General features: G+C 39.2%; 1 protein-coding gene across 1 annotated transcript in view; it reads left to right on the top strand.

The window, feature by feature from the left end:
- Positions 1 to 14,141: 14,141 nt before the first annotated feature.
- The window catches only part of LOC149083173 (transmembrane channel-like protein 7), a 42,424-nt gene continuing 37,025 nt past the window's right edge, over positions 14,142 to 19,540 (top strand). The window contains exons 1-3 of the mRNA XM_089236791.1: positions 14,142 to 14,259; positions 15,204 to 15,503; positions 18,463 to 18,599. Coding sequence (XP_089092917.1) covers positions 14,142 to 14,259; positions 15,204 to 15,503; positions 18,463 to 18,599 — 555 coding nt within the window. The remainder of the gene's footprint in view (positions 14,260 to 15,203; positions 15,504 to 18,462; positions 18,600 to 19,540) is intronic.

The raw sequence follows: 19,540 nt of genomic DNA, 5'->3' as shown, positions 1-19,540 counted from the left end.
GTAAAATAGTATATGTATATTAAAAGAGAATATAGAGAGAAAATATACAGTGTATATAAAAATATATATACGTATTAAACTCAAGAGCAATAAATTGAATTAGAGATACGTGGGATTGAATCTCGTGGGAGTGGCATGATAAGGAATGAGGAAAGCGAGTGATACTCAGCTTCTAGCCGGGTTTTCCCAGGAGCAGGCTTTCTGTGCCGCGTGCAATGTGAATCGCCCAGCGCGGCAAGCCATCCACTCAACAATAGGAAAAGCGGTATGACTGTTTTCCTACAAAGTGCAACACGCCTCACGCGAGCGCTTTACGTCGGGCTGGTTGGCTAACTGCTTCTAGAGGAGCCACACAGCCAATGGCATGCGAGCCAGTGGCGTAGCCGAAGAAAAATAATCTTTTCGAGCTTTCTTCACAGCTGAAAGCACTAATTATAATCGCACTAATCATCTGATGGTTGTGTCGGCATTTTACCTGCAATTTTTTTAAATTTAAATGATAAATTTAAATTTAATAACCAGAAACCAGCTTCCCCGACTTTGACAAAATTTTATTCTGTTTCACATACATACGCATTCTATACTGGCACATACATTACGCACTTGTCTTTCCTTTCATACGTGGTTCCCACGGGGTCACACTTTATAATCCCGCTTATGGCTCGGAAGAGCTGGGCACGGGAAATCACCTCTCATTCTAGTCTGGTCTGGCATCGTGCGCCGCGCGTTTTGCCGATCTTCTCTTCATTTTGATGCCACGAAAACACCAAACTTAACACTCTTTTCCAATTTAAGGGGGCCCTATATTTTCTTTTGCGCCCGGGACCTCGACTGACTTCCATCCGTCACTGCTCCTAGGAAAACCTGGCTAAGTACTTCAGTAGGGAGTGCGACGATGGCTTCTGCACCGCATTGCGAGAAGATGGATGGTGTGTGGCTATTTATTACAAGTTTTGCAGCAAAATATAGTAGGACCTTCCCAATTCGGACTCCTCGGGACCCAAGTGATTCCGAATTAGTGAATCTTCCGGATTATGTATCCACTTTTAGTTATTTCCCAAGTTTTATATTTAAAGCGGAAGTATACCTGTTTGAGCACTTTGATTCATATTTCCATTAAAAAACATTAAGAAGGCAAAAGAAATAGTCCACGCCACTTATTGTAATCACATCGGGACTCGATAATCTGATGATAACTATATCCGAAAAAGGCCCATTTGCAAGTGCGGTAATCATGCATCTCGATTGGTTGAACGGGACAAATGGGAAATAAATTACTAAAACAGGACAACTTGTTTTCTTGGACAGGTGTTTCTTTCCCACATAATTGGTTGCATTATATTCAACCAATGTTCAAATCACGTTTCATTTTTTAATTCTATTCTAAAACAGGACTTTCTTTCCTTTGAGCTGAAATTCTGTATTTTTGTTACTCAACCCATTGTGAGATACGTTTCATAGATCCCTTGAGGAGAAGGTCCCTAGGAAAAACAAATTTGTGAATCTGGTCAAATGAAAAAAAATTATCAAGAACTGAGGGAATAAGTTTTTTTTTTGTCATCACACGAATATGCCTTTACTATAGGAAGGCCATTGCGAAAGCAGCTCCACGCGTACATGGATCACAGCGAATACTACAGACTGATTACGACATTAAGTACCAAAATATTTGTCAACAAATCGATACTGGTGTCCCCTTGTAAAAGCAGTCGATTGACGGTGCACTAATAATTCATGGTCCATCCTGTCCATCCCATTGAAAATTTTGAACATTTTGATCATAACTCCCCGACACCTGCGTTCATCCAATGTTAACATTTTCAAAAAACGAAGTCTCTCTTCAAGTCTCAAGCCCCGTGTGCCAATAATACAATACAAATACAACGCCCCAACAGGCAAATTGCCCAACGAGGTGGCTGACTTAAGAACATCATGGATCCCCGAGCCATTTTTTGGAGGCCCTACCTACTACTGCTACACCACACATGCACCCCCCCCCCTCCCACCGTGGAACCCCAACGAATCGGTAGCGGGAATGTGCGTGTACGTGTAGTGAAACCTGACGTGAAGTTTTTTGCTTCTCTGTAATGCTTGTTATGTGTAGTGCTGCCATCTGCCACCAGTTTTTCTAACTATGAGTGAAGTGTTATGATTGAATGATTTATCGTTGTAGGACTGTTGCTCTCTGTGGCGAGACTTTTTAACGGGGAGATCGGCTCGCGTTTGCGCCTTGAAGTTGGGAACCACAGAACAGAAAACCAACTTCAGCCGACCACCACTGTGGGGTTCGAACCCGGATCCGAATAAGCACACGCGTGGCTCTTCTCTGCACCCCTTCAACCAAATCTATGTATTTCTGTAGGTATGGTCTCAAAAACCTTACAGTCCAGGGCAAACTAAGCCTCGGGGAAGCGAAAAAATTACTTTAGGAGAACGCGAAAAGACTTTTTTGGAAATCAAACCTAGCATCCTATTCGATTTTTTGACCACCGCTGAACAATGTTCATAAAACCTAAGGCGCTCGTCAGGGAGAATTCCCAAATCGGTAACCCTAGTTGCATCCGGGATAGTGACACCATTCAACTCGTAAGAGAAACGTAGGTTGTTCGAACCAAAATGAGCGGCAGTGCACTTGTCAACGCTAAACGTCATGCTCCATTCATTTGACCATGCTCCAATCCTGATCTGGAGCAACTCCCTATCGATTTGATTCCCGACTACTCCCCATTAGCTTCACGTTATCTGCGAATTCGCTAGCAATTCCATCGATACCCTGATCGAATTTATCGATAAAAGTGAAAAAGATATGGGACCCAGGACGCTTCCTTGAGGAACTCCACGTGTGACGCCTGTCCAATCAGAGAATTCCCCGTTCTCCATAACTCATTGTGGCCTATCTCTTAACCACGAATCTTATCCAATTCAGCAAGTTGCCCCCAATCCCAATCTCGTGTAGACGCCTCAAGAGTTTACCATGTTGGACCGATCGAATGCCTTTAAAAAATAAAGATTAGCAACATCTCTACCGTTAAATGAATATCGAAGTGAAAAACTAAAAAATAAAAAAACACCTTTCGTATGTTTTACTGATAATATACTCTTGCAATCTCACTGTGATCGGGTTTGCACTATTCATTTCAGAGAAAAAAGACGCAAAAGCGTAAGGATTTTTCTTACCACCGTTTTTAAAATTGTTTTCAAGCTAAGAGCACGTACTATCTATGGGCACCTTGGCTAGAGAGTTTGAACTTCCATACCGCCTTATGAAGAGAAAGACTTCATTTTTTGAATATGTTTACATTGGATGAACGCAGGTGTCGGAGGGATATGATCGAAGTGTTCAAAATTTTCGATGAGATGGATAGGATGAACCATGAATCTATATATATAAAATTGATTTTCTGTGTGTGTGTGTGTATATGTTCTCTATACAAATCTACAATTTTAGATCGATCGTCGCCAAATTTTGCATATATACCAAATGGGACCCGACTTGAACGATAGGCTACTTTAAAATTTCGTCAGACCAGGGCAAATGCCCCAAACGGGCAAAAAACTGTCCGGCAACAATGGTTTTTGGGCCTCAACAATCACTTTCCGAACATTTACTTTGGTTACCGTGGTTCCCTAGCAATGCGTTTCAGACGTGTATATGCCTTTACAACGGTTTGTCACTTCTTTAATCCTGTTAGTATATGTATAATAGTTTATGCCTTTATAATGGTTTGCCACATTTTCAATATACTCTCAGTAATGAGGCTTTTTGAATAGACGTCATAATCATCATCAGCATCGCTTTGAGAGTCAGGAAAAGGGTGATCCTCATAGAAATCAGTGCTAAAATTGTCGATTTTACTGTAGAAATGCGGAAATTAGTGCTATTTTCCACCCCATCAATAATTTTAAAAATTGTATTGAATTCTCGATTTTTGAAATATTCAGTTCGCTCAGAGATATACGAAGCCCAGGAGATTAAATATGAAGTAATTAGCCAAACCTATACTTTTGTGTTGGATATTCGAGCAATATCATTGATTTCATTTATATCTTCTCAAGTATGAAAATTAATGTCTCCATATTGTCTCTTTTGATATTTATTTGCATAAATTCATGTGGGTTAGGATGTTTTAAAATTAGTTATGAGCCCGTGAAAAGTGCATCGGAAAAATTCCACAGCTTTAACTAAGGATTTTTGGAAGCTGGAACAGACAGATGGATAAGTTCGGGGGGGGGGGGGAAGGATCGAAATACCTAGCGCCCCTTAAAAAAAATATATATATATATATATTCATTTCTACGTTTCTGTGTAAATCTATATTTGTTTATTTCATGAATCGCGCAGGTCGCCATATTGGTTAACTTGGACACGGTTTGTATGTCCCTCAAGAAAAAGAGAGGGAGATAACACGTGATCCAAAAAAGCCTCATTGAAGAAAACCCGGGCAGCGCCGTGTATTATAGCTAGTTATTAATAAAACGTCAATCGACTGCTTTGACAAGGAGACCAGTATCGATTGATAAGGGACAATTCCAGGTCGTGGTGTCGCAGGGAATTTCTCTCTAATAGGGTTGTTAATAAATGGAATAGCTGACCCCTGGGGGTAGTAAATTCTAACACAATAAATACGATAGACATGTTGGGGTAAATCGACAAGCTATCCATACTAAAAGAAGACAAGTTAGGGACCCTCTGCCAAACACATGGATGGGTGTGCGGCAGTCAAACGTGATGCCTCAAATAAACACAATACGCAAATTCTCTTAATTTCGTACCGAGTGTATAATATTTTACTACGTACATATAATTTTAGTTTTTAGAATTGAATTTTTAATTGGATTGCTGTATTTTAGAAATATGTATCCATGTTTGTCATGGCAGCTTTTTCTCAGCCACTTCGTTGGGCCTGCTGTGGCCTTGTATTTGTATTTATGTTAACCCTGACTTATTACTAAAATGTAATAAGTCACTTTTTCGAAATTTCATGAGGGCAAACAATATTGCAAACAATTTGTAAACAATATTTTGCAAAAATGTGATAATGTGGCTTTTTTGACTTATTGAAATTTAACTCCGTTGGTCCCTCATAAACAGAAAAAGATTTTCACGACGAAATTTTTTCACCTTCCAAAATTTTGACGAACGAGACTCCAGAATGCGAATAACTCAATTTGTTCTGAAAAGTGACTTGTGACATCTGACCACAGAACTATAGACGCAATGGCATGTGCTACGGCATGATGCCTAAAATTACGAAGTTAATAAAAAAATACAAGGTCCTGATACTGCTGCTCTAATGAACTGTTTCTTATAAAAAAAAAACTTACTCAGTACAGCATAAATTCCAAACTCTGCCACGAAACTGGACTGGAAGAGATTTGATCAACGGGGTTAGTCACGATTTCCTATATAACTCCAGTTATATAGAAGGCCGTAGATTAGTCCGACGACAGCGTTTTGGCTTTCATTCATTCAGCCTAGAAGCAGCATGTTGCTGTTTCGATGCCATGGGAGCTAGTGTATTGATACCTCTATGATACTAAATTGCTAGTGCATTGATACTTCTATGATACTAAATTGAATTGCTAGTGCATTGATACTTCTATGATACTAAATTGCTAGTGCATTGATACTTCTATGATACTAAATTGCTAGTGCATAGATACTTCTTATGATACTAAATTGCTAGTGCATAGATACTTCTTATGATACTAAATTGCTAGTGCATAGATACTTCTTATGATACTAAATTGCTAGTGCATAGATACTTCTATGATACTAAATTGCTAGTGCATTGATACTTCTATGATACTAAATTGCTAGTGCATTGATACTTCTATGATACTAAATTGCTAGTGCATTGATACTTCTATGATACTAAATTGCTAGTGCATTGATACTTCTATGATACTAAATTGCTAGTGCATTGATACTTCTATGATACTAAATTGCTAGTGCATTGATACTTCTATGATACTAAATTGCTAGTGCATTGATACTTCTATGATACTAAATTGCTAGTGCATAGATACTTCTATAGAAGTATAGCAATTTCACTCTTGCTCACTAAAATCATCATGCCCCATCACATTACCCTGAGGTCACGCTTCCCCCCCCCCCACACTTGAGTCTCCGAGCCGTGCCCGATTTATGGCAGTGTCGTCTTAATACATGGGCCCACCCGGGCATGGTCCGGGGACCTCACAAAAATGAGATCCGGTTGAAATTTTCTAGGATTTACCAGGTAGGGCCTCCGAAAAACCATTTGGCCTGGGGGCCCATGATACTCTTAAGACGGCCCTGGTTATGGGCCTATATGCGTCAAGCCGACACCGCTCAAGCAAAAAACCGAGAGCTTATGTGATGTGATCCCATCTTCTTGTTTTTGGAAAGGTTCCTCTCCGGCAAGTGCTTTCCAACAGAGAAATTTGCGCCTAAATCAGGAACAGAAAGAAGGTGCCTTTCCCAATTTCACTCCTCTACTGACAAAAACCTGGTTACGGCACTGAATATAGTGACGACATCTTTTGCAAACAGAGATAAATGAGTAGCAAAAGCACGAGTCCTCATTTTGGAGCTTCCAAATGTGATAACCCATGGGCGGCGATACGGGAGGGGGGGGCATTGTCCCCCCAGAGTCAAAGGTGAAGTTGACTCATCTAATGTATATATATGAATTGACATCATCATCATCATCATCGTGCCCCCCCAGAAATAATGACCGTGCCCCCCCCCCAGACCTCCAAGTCAATCTCCGCCTATTGATAACCCCAGACATATCCTCACAAAAGAGGACGTCTGCTAAGTTAGGGTTACTAACCGCCATCTTTTAGGACGGTGATTCCCAACCGGGGGCCGTTAGGGGGTACGCGAAAAGAAAATGGTAATGGCGGCCATCCATCTAAAAAAAGAGCAAAATGATTAAAAACATTAAAAAGAATTTTTAAAAGTAGGTAGATGTTTTTACTAATATTGCCAGTTGCAATATATTGACTTCCTTATGAATAAAATCTTCTATGAAAGAGGGGTTGCGTGCGCTGGAAGGTTCGGCCTTCCCTTGTCCCGCCCGCGCCCAACCTATGATCCAGATTCACGTACTCCTTCCTCTCGGCTCACTTTTCTTCGACGTTTTAGATTTGATTGTTGACACATGCCGGGCTTCACATAAAAGCGAAGAATTAATTCGTGTTGTATTTAACGTTTGTTGTGGGTGTTTGTATTGAGGCGTGTGCGTGTTACTCCCGCAATTTTCTACCAAGCACCCACTATTCACGTGATTTGCGCTATGGATCAGTGGCTAAAAACTAGATCTTTGCGGAAGCGGAATGAAACACCAAAATGAAATGCCGTGCACCTTTAAACGTGAAAACATATTTTGCATCTTCCAAAAGTGATTCTGCCAAAGCTACCGAAACCTCCTACAACATTAGCTATCGTATACAAATACAAATACAACGCCACAACAGGCAAAATGCCCAACGAGGTGGCTGATAAAAAGATGCCCATAAAAATATGGATGTCATACTTGCGAGTCGTATTGCGAGCTACCTACTTGCTCCACCCCCCCCCCTCCCCGCTGCAACCCTGGGCCGAGCAACACGGCAGGATAAATTCAGAAATGAAAATTTCGTACATAAAGTTTTCAACGGATCACCCATAAGGGGCCGTTCAAGTATTACGTCAGCAAATTTTTAGCCATTTTTGACCCCTCCCTCCCCCTCTTGTCAGAAAAATTTCGTCAGCTCCCACCCCCATCCTAACGTATATTGGTGGGATCAGAAACGTACGCGGGAGGGGGGCATGGGGGCTGGTGCGCCTCCCCCGCAGACGAAAAAAAGTATTTTTTAATGTAAAAAAACATTAAAAAAAATTAAAATTTCGAAAGAAAATTTGTGTACGAAAATTTGACAAAAAACACAGTTTCACAAATTGAATTTGAAATTTAAAATTGTCTGTGTTCGAGTTTTTGTTCTACCTGGACTAGAAGTATTTCTACAATATTTTGATATAAACAGCTGAAAGGCAGCATTATATATGCTAATGGTTTGCATTAAAATTCTCTTTTCGCAAAAAAAGTCCGATATTTTTTAACACCGCTTGTTCAAGTGTCTTAAAACATTGTGTCTCTCTCAGGTTTTACATGCTTTCACAGAATTTTTAGAAAATTAAAATGCCGAAAAGAAATTTTGTGGCACAAGTTATGGGTGAATTTTGGTTATTTTTGCAAAAAGGTTCCATGTTGTGGAGTTAATATTCGGAAACAAATAACAACTAAAATCATAAAAGCTCTCGTTCAATTGTATAAATATATACACAGATTCGAGAAAAAAAATAGAGTTCCTGAAGTGAAAAGAAAATTTTTAAATGTTTTTTAAAAATGGGAATGTTTCACATAGGAAAGCATGGGAAGCCACGTTTTGTTTGGGCTTACTTGATCCCTTTATTAGTGCGATCACTGGCTTCATCTGGCAACCCTGATTACCCATACTTTTACAACGGACGCGCTAGTAGCGCCACCTCCTGTTATTCTTTCCTCCATGACTAAAAATAGAATGTTGGAAGAGCAATGAAACAACAATTGGCTGGTGGCGTCATCTCTTAAAAATAAAGGAAGTCATTTTATCAGTATTCTGGGTCACTGAACTATAAGGAAGTTTACTTAGGGGCTGTTCAAGTATTACGTCATCACCGATCGGGGGGGGGGAGTTTCCGATTTGCTGACTTTTGATGACAAAGGGGAAAGGGGGGGGGGGGGGGTAATGCTTACGTTATCAACCACCCTTTATGAAAACATGAAATATTCTTAATGGCATCTTACTCGGTGAGCCGAAAACGAGAAAAACCTTTCGATAGTCTGTGGGCACTTGAAGTAACACCCCCCCCCCCCATTGCTAAGTGCCCTACAGAGTCACTTTAGTGATCTCTAAATTTTTCGCGGATCCAAGTGATCTGGAAATTTGTCCGGGCCGCTTAAGTGCTCTGGAACTGTGTCACGCATCACTAAAGTGATCTGTAATTATATGCCACGGATCACTTGAATAATCTGAGAATGTGCCGCGGGTAACTTGAGTGATGTAGAATCGCACTGGGGGCCACTTAAGTGCTCTAAAACTACGTCACATGTCCCTCAAGGGATCTCTAAATGTGGCACGGATCGCTTACTTGTTCTGGAACTGTGTCACGCATCACTCAAGTGATCCGTAATTATATGCCGCGGATCACTTGAATAATCTGAGAATGAGCAGCGGGTAACTTGAGTGATGTAGAACCATACTGGGGGCCACTTAAGTGCTCTAAAACTACGTCACATGTCCCTCAAGGAATCTCTAAATGTGGCACGGATCGCTTACGTGTTCTGGAACTGTGTCACGCATCACTCAAGTGATCCGTAATTATATGCCGCGGATCACTTGAATAATCTGAGAATGAGCAGCGGGTAACTTGAGTGATGTAGAACCACACTGGGGGCCACTTAAGTGCTCTAAAACTACGTCACATGTCCCTCAAGGGATCTCTAAATGTGGCACGGATCGCTTACGTGTTCTGGAACTGTGTCACGCATCACTCAAGTGATCCGTAATTATATGCCGCGGATCACTTAAATAATCTGAGAATGTGCCGCGGGTAACATGAGTGATGTAGAACGGCACTGGGGGGGGGGGGGACTTAGGTGCTCTAAAACTACGTCACATGTCCCTCAAGGGATCTCTAAATGTGTCACGGATCGCTTACTGGAACTGAGTCCCGGGTCATTTAAACGTGATCTGAAAATGTGCCGCTTAGTTCATTTTTACAAAATTATGTTTGAGGAGGGCAGGCCGCATCAGATTACCCCCAGGGCCATATTTGGTCCATGGGCCAAGGCCCTTTATGCTATTTATCATTATATGGCTTAGGGGGAGGGGAGGTCGCAATGAATTTATTGAAGATAAATTTTGAGTTCAAAGCCTTCAAATAACATTGAAAATTATAACAGAAATTGATTATAATAACATATAAAGGTATTTCCTTCCGAAATTTCAATTTAAAAAAAAAATATTTTTTTGCATTAAAAAAATAAATTTTTGATCGTGGGGAAGGGGGCAGGAGCCCCCATGCTCCCCACGTCCGCGTACGTCTCTGATCCCACCAATATTCGATAGGATTCAGAGCTGATGACGAAATTTTGCTGACAAGTGGGGGAGGGGGGTCAGAGTTTTTCTGACAAGGGGGGGGGGGGTCAAAAATGGCTAAAAATTATTTGCTTACGTAATACTTGAACGGCCCCTTATAGCTCAGTGTTCTGGGTACAGAATTCACACATACACATTATTTGGTGCTGTCATCTACATTTCAAGTTTACAGCTTTCCGAGAAAGAGGTGTCTATTTTTATTTTCACAACATTATAATCCATTATCAGGGAAAAATAATGAGATGAAGTTATTGTGAAAAAGCGATAATTTTCTATCAGAATCAGAATTTCGGTAACCGGAAAATAAATATTTTAAAAATCAGGATGTATGGTCACGTCAAATTTCTTCCAGATATTTAAAAAAAGTGAACGTTTGCTTTTTCCCCCACCCATGCCTGCTGCACGAAATCGTAACTTTTGCCCTTACAGAAGTCGGTAACTATGGTAAATAATCACAAGTTTGTTTACATGAGGTTCGTTCTTGTATGCGAGTGAGGAAGAGAGCCGAAAATATACATGTTGTATACTGTATATATGTACTTAATTGCATTTTGCGCTTAGTGTCTGTTTTATCAACGATCTAAGTGTCTGAAATATTGTCTGAGGCTTTCATGATCTGAGTGTCTCCAAGAGAGCTTTAGTGCGCCATGAATGATGATGATAAAGGCAAAAAAAAAGGTGAAATGAGCGCTTACACTCTATAATGTTTTTAATCACTTGCTAAAGTATAAATCGAAACTCATGATAATAAATTATCAGACAGCGTCAGACATTATGCGGTCAGACCTCAGGGCTAAGATTTCGTAAGCGCAAAGTTTGGCGGGTTTTTTTTCTCACGAACTGATTAACTTGGCGATTTGGATCTCTCAAAAATTTTCATTGGCGACAATGATATTTATCAAGCCAAAGTGCTATCCCTATTTTAGCCCCATTTTTGAGGTGTTGAAGGTTTTTTTGCGAGGAAAAAAAAATTCTACGTCACCAAGGGGCAAAAACCTTGGCGAAATTATAAATCACCAAATTTGATGCAATCCTTCATAAACTCACCTTATAGCCAACCTCTGTGTAACACCATTCCTGGAAACTGAATGAAAATCACTTCACAAGTTGACTGACTTAATAGCGAGTTATCCTGTTCACACTAACTATGCTGGCCGACATTGAAAGTGATAACCTTATATCAAAGTGTTACTGTACTATTGCTAATTTTAGCATACATCAAATGAAAACGGAACAGTGGTTACAATTGGGTTTATTTTTGTATGAGTGTAGCGACATTTTTGTGGAGAGTTAGAGAGGAAGGCAACCCCCTGCCACACAGTAGTCATACATTGCCACATGGCAATATATGACTGGAATCTGTATTGTTATATCGAACCACTGGAAGAATATATATATATGTAATTATCAGATTAACCCAGGCTCCTAGTGGTCCAATATACATTTAAAAAAAAACGATGACTCATGAAAAGAAGGAATCAGTTAAATTTCATTAGCTTTTAATATTTAATCAAATGATCATATGAAAAGAACGAGTTATATTTACACAAAATTAAAGTCAATTAGAAAGATCCATTTCCACGATATCAAATTCTGCATAATACATAAACAAAATACTGTATGTTCAATTATAATAATTTTAACTTGATGTTGGAATAACTCTCTTTTAATCACTCTTTATGCCTAATTTCGCCATCTGACCCCTGTTAATTCCTCCTAATTTAGATCTTAACTAAACGTCTATAATTTACTAGAATTGTGGTAAGAATTTCTTTCCTACCTTTTCCTCCATCCCTTTCATCACGGATGATCGCCGCTCCTGATGCTACAGTTGAAAAATGTGTTTACAAAAAATTCTCCTCTTTCTACATTTTTTTTCCAACTTGATTTCTAGTTTTCACTAATCAATCTGCTTTAATTTTTCAAAGATTCCAAAAAGTAAAGTTTTGAGGGGTACCAACCCCCTATTTCTAATTGGTAATCCGGCTTCAAAGAAAGATCCTTCCATTGGCTGATGAGGATTACGTAGGTACAAATAGTATTAAAATTGACATCATTGGTCAAGGTTCACCCCCTACGATCTTTCGAAGCATATGGGAGGAAGATGTTTTCTGTGGGGGGGGGGGGGGGGGAGTTGTACAGAAAAGAAGGAAAAGAAAAGTAGAGAGGAAGCAAGAAAGTCAGAAATAAACTCAATTGCCTGCAGGTGGCAATACAATGGTCAATAGGCTTCAGTATATAGGGGAGAGAGAGAGAAAAGAAGAATACGAAGCGGCTATTACACAAACTTTGAAGGGGCCCTTTAAGTAAGTGGCCATAAAATTAAGGAGTGTTGATAGAGGCGAAAGAGCATGTTTTTTTACAATTTAAATGGCTCAAGTCCCCTTTTCCCTTTTCTCTTATTATTATATTATATTGGGATGGAAATTGGACCTCTCCCGCTTCATCTGATAGCGATGGCTATTGACGCCATAGCAGTATGCTGTATGATGTGTTTCTCAAAGTGTGTACTGTGGCTCCTGGGTGCATCGTCAATCTCAAAGACATTGCACCAAGCTGCGTATAACTGCGTATTTAGTTAGTGCTTTGAAATGGTTCTTTTTTTAGACTTCTGGGAACTAGAGGAGCTACAGATGGCAGAAGTTTGAGGTTTGAGAACTACTGCCCTAAACTATCAGTGTGGCTCTCTCCTCCCCACGGGGTCATGACCCACACTTTGGGAGCCACTGCATAAAATTAATAGACATGAAGAAAAAGAAGAATATTTTCAGATAGTTATATCCAAAGGGCAGCAAAATTTCTATTAACCGACCCTGCATATGTTACCCACAGCATATTTACAGATCACCATGGGATAGATCCAGATCACTTATGTGACCCACAGCATATTTACAAATCAGTGTGGCACAAATCTAGATCATTTGAGTGACCTGCAGCATATTTACAGATCACTTTAGTGAGCTGTGGCGTAGTTGCAGAGCACCTAAATTCTAATTTATAGCACATAGTTTGAGGCCTGCAACACATCTTTCATACCGAGCACAACTCAGGTCTATCACCATCTATGGGTGATTTACTACCTAGGGAATTGTGCCGGAGGTGTAACTGCATTGTGTTTTGATTTTTCAGTGCTGCCATCTATATTTCAGAAGTGGAGCGAGTGATGTGTTTTGATTGAAATAAATTTTTACTGTTTATGGGTCTGTTGCTCTGTGTGGCAAGACTTTTTAAAGGGGAGATAGGCTCTCATTCTCGCCTTGAAGTTGGGAACCACAGAAAACCAACTTCAGCCGACCACCACTGCAACACGGCTCCAAATCACTTGAACAACATGTGGCAGTGTTCCAGACCACTTAATCAAGTAGCCCATGACTAGTTTGCAAACAAATGAAGTGGCCCGCACTGTCCTAAAGGTTGGCCACCCCTGCGATATATGCTGGTGGTTGGCCGGCTGAGTATCATCCACCAACTTTGGGGCGGGATCTATCTTCCCTAGCCACTGAGCCTATCTCCTTGTTAAAAAGTCTCGCCGTAGAAAGCAACAGGCCTACAATGGTAAAATTTTCAATCATTACATTTCACTCATGTTTCGAAAAATAGGTGGCAGATGGCAGCATCATAACAAGCATTAGACAGAAACAAGCTTCACATTAGGTTCACAACCCTGACATGCACATTTTAACATGTACCAATTCGTTAGAAGTTCGGCAGAGGAATATGGACGAGGTACATGTTTGGTTCAGTAGTAGTAGTATATTGTCCAACAGGCAATCAGTTGTTTTTTATCTGCGTCTGCAGAATGTTTGTGAGAGAAGAAGTATGGTGTTATTCTTCTTTTAGTGACAGAAGGAATTGGAGTTTGCAAAGTGCATCGGCGAAAGGCAGTGTACTAAGAACATGGACTGCACTGTCATTGACTTGTGTGCAGGACTGGCATAAGCATTCCCGTGAGGGACAGTAATCTATGTATGATGATACGTGACCTGGTCAAGGTCACCTCACCATGTGAATGCTTTGGTGAAAGTAGTCCACCAGATAATCAGCTCAAACAGACGACACACCATAAGGGACATCAGCAAGAAGGTGGGAGTGAGTTCCAGTTCCATTTGTGCAATCATTAACAGAGAAATTCCAATGTAGAAAAGTGAGTGTACAGTGGAAATGCCAATGACAGTTCATATTCTGCATACATTGCCTTCATTCGTTTATGCATTCGCGAACTCCAACTCCTTCCACCACTACTAAAAGAATAACACTACAATGCTCTTCTTTACTCGCAAACATTCTGCGGATGAAAAAAAACAACTGATTGCCTGCTGGATGATACTGTTGGCTGATGGCCAGCACGTATCACGTGCATCCAGGTGACTACCTGGGGCTAGTCCATTTTCCAGTAGGGGTTGTCTTCTTTACCTTCACTCTATCTCTGCACAAAGATGTTGCCACATTCATACAAAAATAAACCACATTATAACCACTCTTCTGTTTTTATGTGATCCTCCTTATATTAGTCATTAAATACTTCCATAGAAAATCATTCAGTTATGTCGCAATGCCTATCCACTCGTTTGAACACCACAACAATTAACATTCTGAAGGTTTCCTCTAAATATTTATTGAAACCTCTTGAAGAATAAGGGACTGGTCAAAAGGAAATGGAATAGGTCTGAAACCCTTTTGATGGCCACCATAAACCAGTTCCCGAAGAGGGAAACATTGTTTCATGTGAAATGTGTGTTGATGAGTTTTTTCCCCCTTAGAAAATGATGGCAAGAAAAATAAGCTTAAAGAACTCTAATCTAAAAATTTTTTAATCAACAGAAAAATTTACTGATTTTATTCTTTTGATAAGCATTAGTGAATGGGCTGAGGATATCGTTTATTTTTGGTGTAACGGGGTCTTAAATCTTGTCAACAAAATTCCTAGCGAAATATAAATCTAAAACTCACTTCATGATTTAGTAATCTTTACAAATGAACTTATATATCATAGATTTTGCATAACTATTTCTGCTTATTTTTCTTTCCCGCAGAGATGAAGAAGCTGGAGAAACCAAAAAAGCCAGCTCCTAAAATTCCCTTGGATGCTTCAACTTCAACTAACAACAGTGAAAGTCATTGCAAAGTAGATGTGGAAGCTGCCAAAAAAACTCGACTGCCTCCTAGAAAACAACGAATGAGTATGAGTTCTGCTAGAAAACTTTTTAGGCAGATTAAGGATCAGGGTAAGGAGGATAACAGTGAAATGTCTGATGTTGTTCTGAAGGAAATCATGAAAGGTTCAACCTTACCTTCTCCAACGTCACTTTCAGAGCTAAGTGCTGATGTTTTTGGTGAGTCGATTTAGAGAGTGCCCGTCGCTGTAAACATCCTTTTTATTATTGTTATGTTTCGCTGTTCTTTAAATATTTGCAGCAGACTTCGCATTTCTCACTTCATGAGTTTCAGGCAAAAAAAAAACCCCCAAATTTTATCAATTTTTTTAAATAAATTTGGTTGGAAGAAAAAATATCGTTAAATGATGTGCAGCCAAAAACAAATTAATTGGTTTTATACTAAATTATATGTAATATAAAACCGATATATATATATATATATTATGACTGTTGTTGGAAAATTGTAAGAGATGCTCCTTGTGCAACATGCAAGGGCAATGGAAAACATAGTAATGTGTCAGACACCAAACTTCTATAAGTGAATTAATGTGCTACAATACATTTGTTTTTGTATATATATTTGCTGTGTTTTTATGTATATTAATGGAGGCGTACGTAGGATGGGGCGTAGGGCACCTCCTGAAGCTGATCAAAAATTATAAGAAAAAAATTAATATTTTGATAAAAAAAGTTTAAATATCAAAATAAAATACCTTTCATATATTATTTTAATCAGTTTCTGTTGATTTAAATAGTTTTTAAAGGTTGGTTATCTCGGAAAGAAAATTTTTGTGACCCCCAATCCTTTTGCACCCCCAAAAAGGTTGGGGTCTTGTGTAAATCACTGTATATTAATGTTATACCTCTCTCTCTCTCTCTTTCTCTCTCTCTCTCTATATATATATATATATATATTAGTGAAGTTTCTATATACAGTAAAACCTCTCTTTTGCAGACACAAGTGGGACAATGAAATTTGTCTATAAAAAGGGACCCCAACCACTAATCGAGGGTTTGAAATGCATACGTTTTCATTATACAAGCTAACTTAATCACACTCTTAATGCTTCAGAGAGCATCATGGTGCTTGAAAGCAACAGGGTTAAACTTTTCATCTAACAATGAAAGGGTCCCAAGGTGTCGTCCCGAAAAAATTATGAAAAAATATATTCATCTCACCTAGAAACACATAAAAAGAAAAAACTAGCGGTGGAATGCAATTATTAAAGCTGCAAAAAATTATTTAAAATGATAACAGTTGGCTACTCATTACCTCTTGCGCTTCTTGGTGATATCTGTACAAAACTTCCTTTCTTTTCTTTCCTCCAGCTTCTCTGTTCTAGAAACTTATTGATTTCTCTATTTTTTTTTTTCTTTTTCTTTGTGTTTGAATGATATCACTCTAGGGGTTGCAAGATTTTTGGTTATTCTTAACCTGTATTGGCATTCAAAATATTAATATTTACAATATTTTGTGACTGATTGATCCATAATACTTCCACTGGATTCGTTTAGATTTTTTTGCATATTTAAATGAGTATACAATCGGTGGTAATTTTTTGAAAACTTTTTGAAGAGGTCACCTTGGGACCCTTTTTCCTTGTAAGCTAGTCTTTTAAACTTCATCATCACCTCCCTTCTCAGAAAAAATTAAATTCTTATTGTCCCGCAGCTAAGCCAACCAACAAGATTGCATGTTTTATTTGCACTTCTACCTCCCTTCCCACGATTCATTCCATAACCCCCCATTTTGTGTCAAGGGCAATATCCGTGTGGGGGATCCAGGTTGATGTGCTAGTAGGGGCAATTTCTCCTGTAGGTTCATTGGATTGCCCTGTATTTTACGGGACAGACTAATTTCTCCTATATTATTCAGCTCTTGGGAGGACAAATTTTGTAGAAGAATGCGAACAAGGTGCATGTGTGGTTTAGTAGTACTGTGTCTCCCCAAAAATAAGACCCGATCTTAGGGTAGGGCTTATATTAGGAGCATCCGGAAAAATCACCCTAAGGCTTATTTTTTGGTAGAATAACTCTGGGGACTCCCTATGGTAGCAATTTTTTCTATGGTCATGTCTCCGTTTCTGTTGTACCCCTGTGTCAGGATAGACTATTCAACACACACACATCCACCATGTGTTGTAAGCACATGCTAAATGTGTCTCATTGATGATTTTAGCTAGGGTTTATTTTTGGGTAGGACTTATATTAAGAGAATCCTGAAAAATTATGCTAGGGCTTATTTTCAAGAAAACATAGCAGTAGTAGTAGTGGCCACTGTGTGGTCATGTGAGCATCAAATTGGACTCTCATCCTGAGGATCCAGGTTCGAACCCCAATGATGGCACAGTGGTGGATAGCTGAAGTTGGTTTTCTGTGGGTTTTTCAGCTTCAGGGTGCAAATGGGAGCCAGTTTTTCATTTGAAAAAGTCTCTCCGCAGGCAGATCTACAACACAATACTTCACCAAACGCCAACTCTGGCCATATCGGTGGTCGCCTCGAGTTCGTTAGGGAAAATATCTTATCTATATCCTCCCTTGGGTTCGAACCCAGGACCCAGACAACAACCTTCACGATGGTAGACAAGCATCTTATCACCATGCCACTCGGGCACTGCAACACAATACTGGGACATAACATGAAAATTCAAGCATTTCCATCTTTACTTCAGAAAATGGAAGACAGATGGCAGCACAAGCACCAAACAAGCTCAGCTCTCAACAACATAAATACATTGGGCCCACAATACATTCAGAGCACACATTCTGGCATATACCAATTCATTAGAAATTCCATAGAGGAATGTGTACAAAGTGCATGTGTGGTTAAATAGTAGTAGTAGTAGCTCTTAGCTCTTGGAAGGAAGAATCGCTTCCCTCTGGGTCTATGCCTGGCAATAATGCCCATTTTGGAAACACTGATCTAAGTTTCTATTTTCACAACCCATAAAGTTTTCATTTACATGCTGTAGTGTTCTGTAAGCCAGTTTGTTGTGATGCTGAACATTTTTTACATGTCATTTACTGGCCCTAATTTCAAAATGAATGTGCCTTGTATAATTTGAAATTTTTGGTTTCTTGATTTCCTATTAATAAATTCTCTTCTAACGCTGCACTTCATTTTCAACTTGCTTAGGTGAAATGGGAAGAAAAAGCCAAACTTCTGCCAGGAAGCCTTTGAGAGTCATTTCTGATCAACACGTTCAGATTTTGGAAAACATAAAGCTGACACTTCGCTTTGGTGATTGCGGTCATAGTGCTGAAGTTGCAGAGGTACAAGTTCAAATGAGAAGCTTATTTTCAAATGGGGACATTTTCACAACTACTAAATTTACAGTAGAAGTAAAAAAAAAAAAACATATTTTTCCAGAATGGACTGTTACAAAAGTAGAAATAGCCTAGCAGTTAGCATTGTTGTAGAAGAAAACCATTAATGTGCTATCACTGGGATTCAAACCCAGGACCTTGTGATGTGAATCTGGCGCAGCTTGACTTAGATGGTCCTTGCGCCAATAAAATCAGAATCCAATCCAATCCATGATATGAATCCCTCATGATGATCGTATGGCAGCTACCATCAGGGTGCTGGATATCTTCTTCCCAAAGGACTCAAAAAAAAATATAGACTTTTTACTCTTTACTAGCTTTAAGCAGCGCCAGAATTGCATGAAGGGACAAATAGGGCAACTATCAAACTTGACAGAAAGGCAATTTTAGGGATAAAAAAATGATTTTTACTTCAAAACATAATGCAAAGAACATTGTTATAGAGTTTTGGAATTTTACAGTAATGGGGAGCGATGGCAAAACCAAGTCTGCTTCTCCTGATGAAAATCCCAGTATTTAAGCATGATGAAAAAAGCATTGATTTTGAGTGTCTGAATGAATATCTTTTGTGCATGCTCTCTTGACGTGCTATTCAGTGTTTCCCTTCAGAAACATTACAAGAAGATTCTCCAAGAATAAAGAATTGCTACTGGGAATGCAAAAAATTAAAAAAAAAAACAAGAACTCACATTGTAAGTGCATGCTATATCACTGAAAAAAAAATGACTACAGATTAAAATTTTTGCTAATAAATGAACAAAAAAATGATCCATGGCTTGAAAATTCTTAAATTATGGCTGATCACTTAAAAAGGCTTAAAATACAACCAATGGCTCAAAAATATTCCAAATGATAATGATGCTCTAAATGAATTATGTCTGCTCATT

The sequence above is a fragment of the Pholcus phalangioides genome, unplaced genomic scaffold, assembly GCF_987345545.1.
Source record: "Pholcus phalangioides strain wild (caught in Gottingen) unplaced genomic scaffold, Ppha-v1.0 ptg000009l_1, whole genome shotgun sequence".
Taxonomy (NCBI): Eukaryota; Metazoa; Arthropoda; class Arachnida; order Araneae; family Pholcidae; genus Pholcus; species Pholcus phalangioides.
Note: the sequence above shows the minus strand (reverse complement) of the source record. Positions and strands in the feature narration are given on the sequence as shown.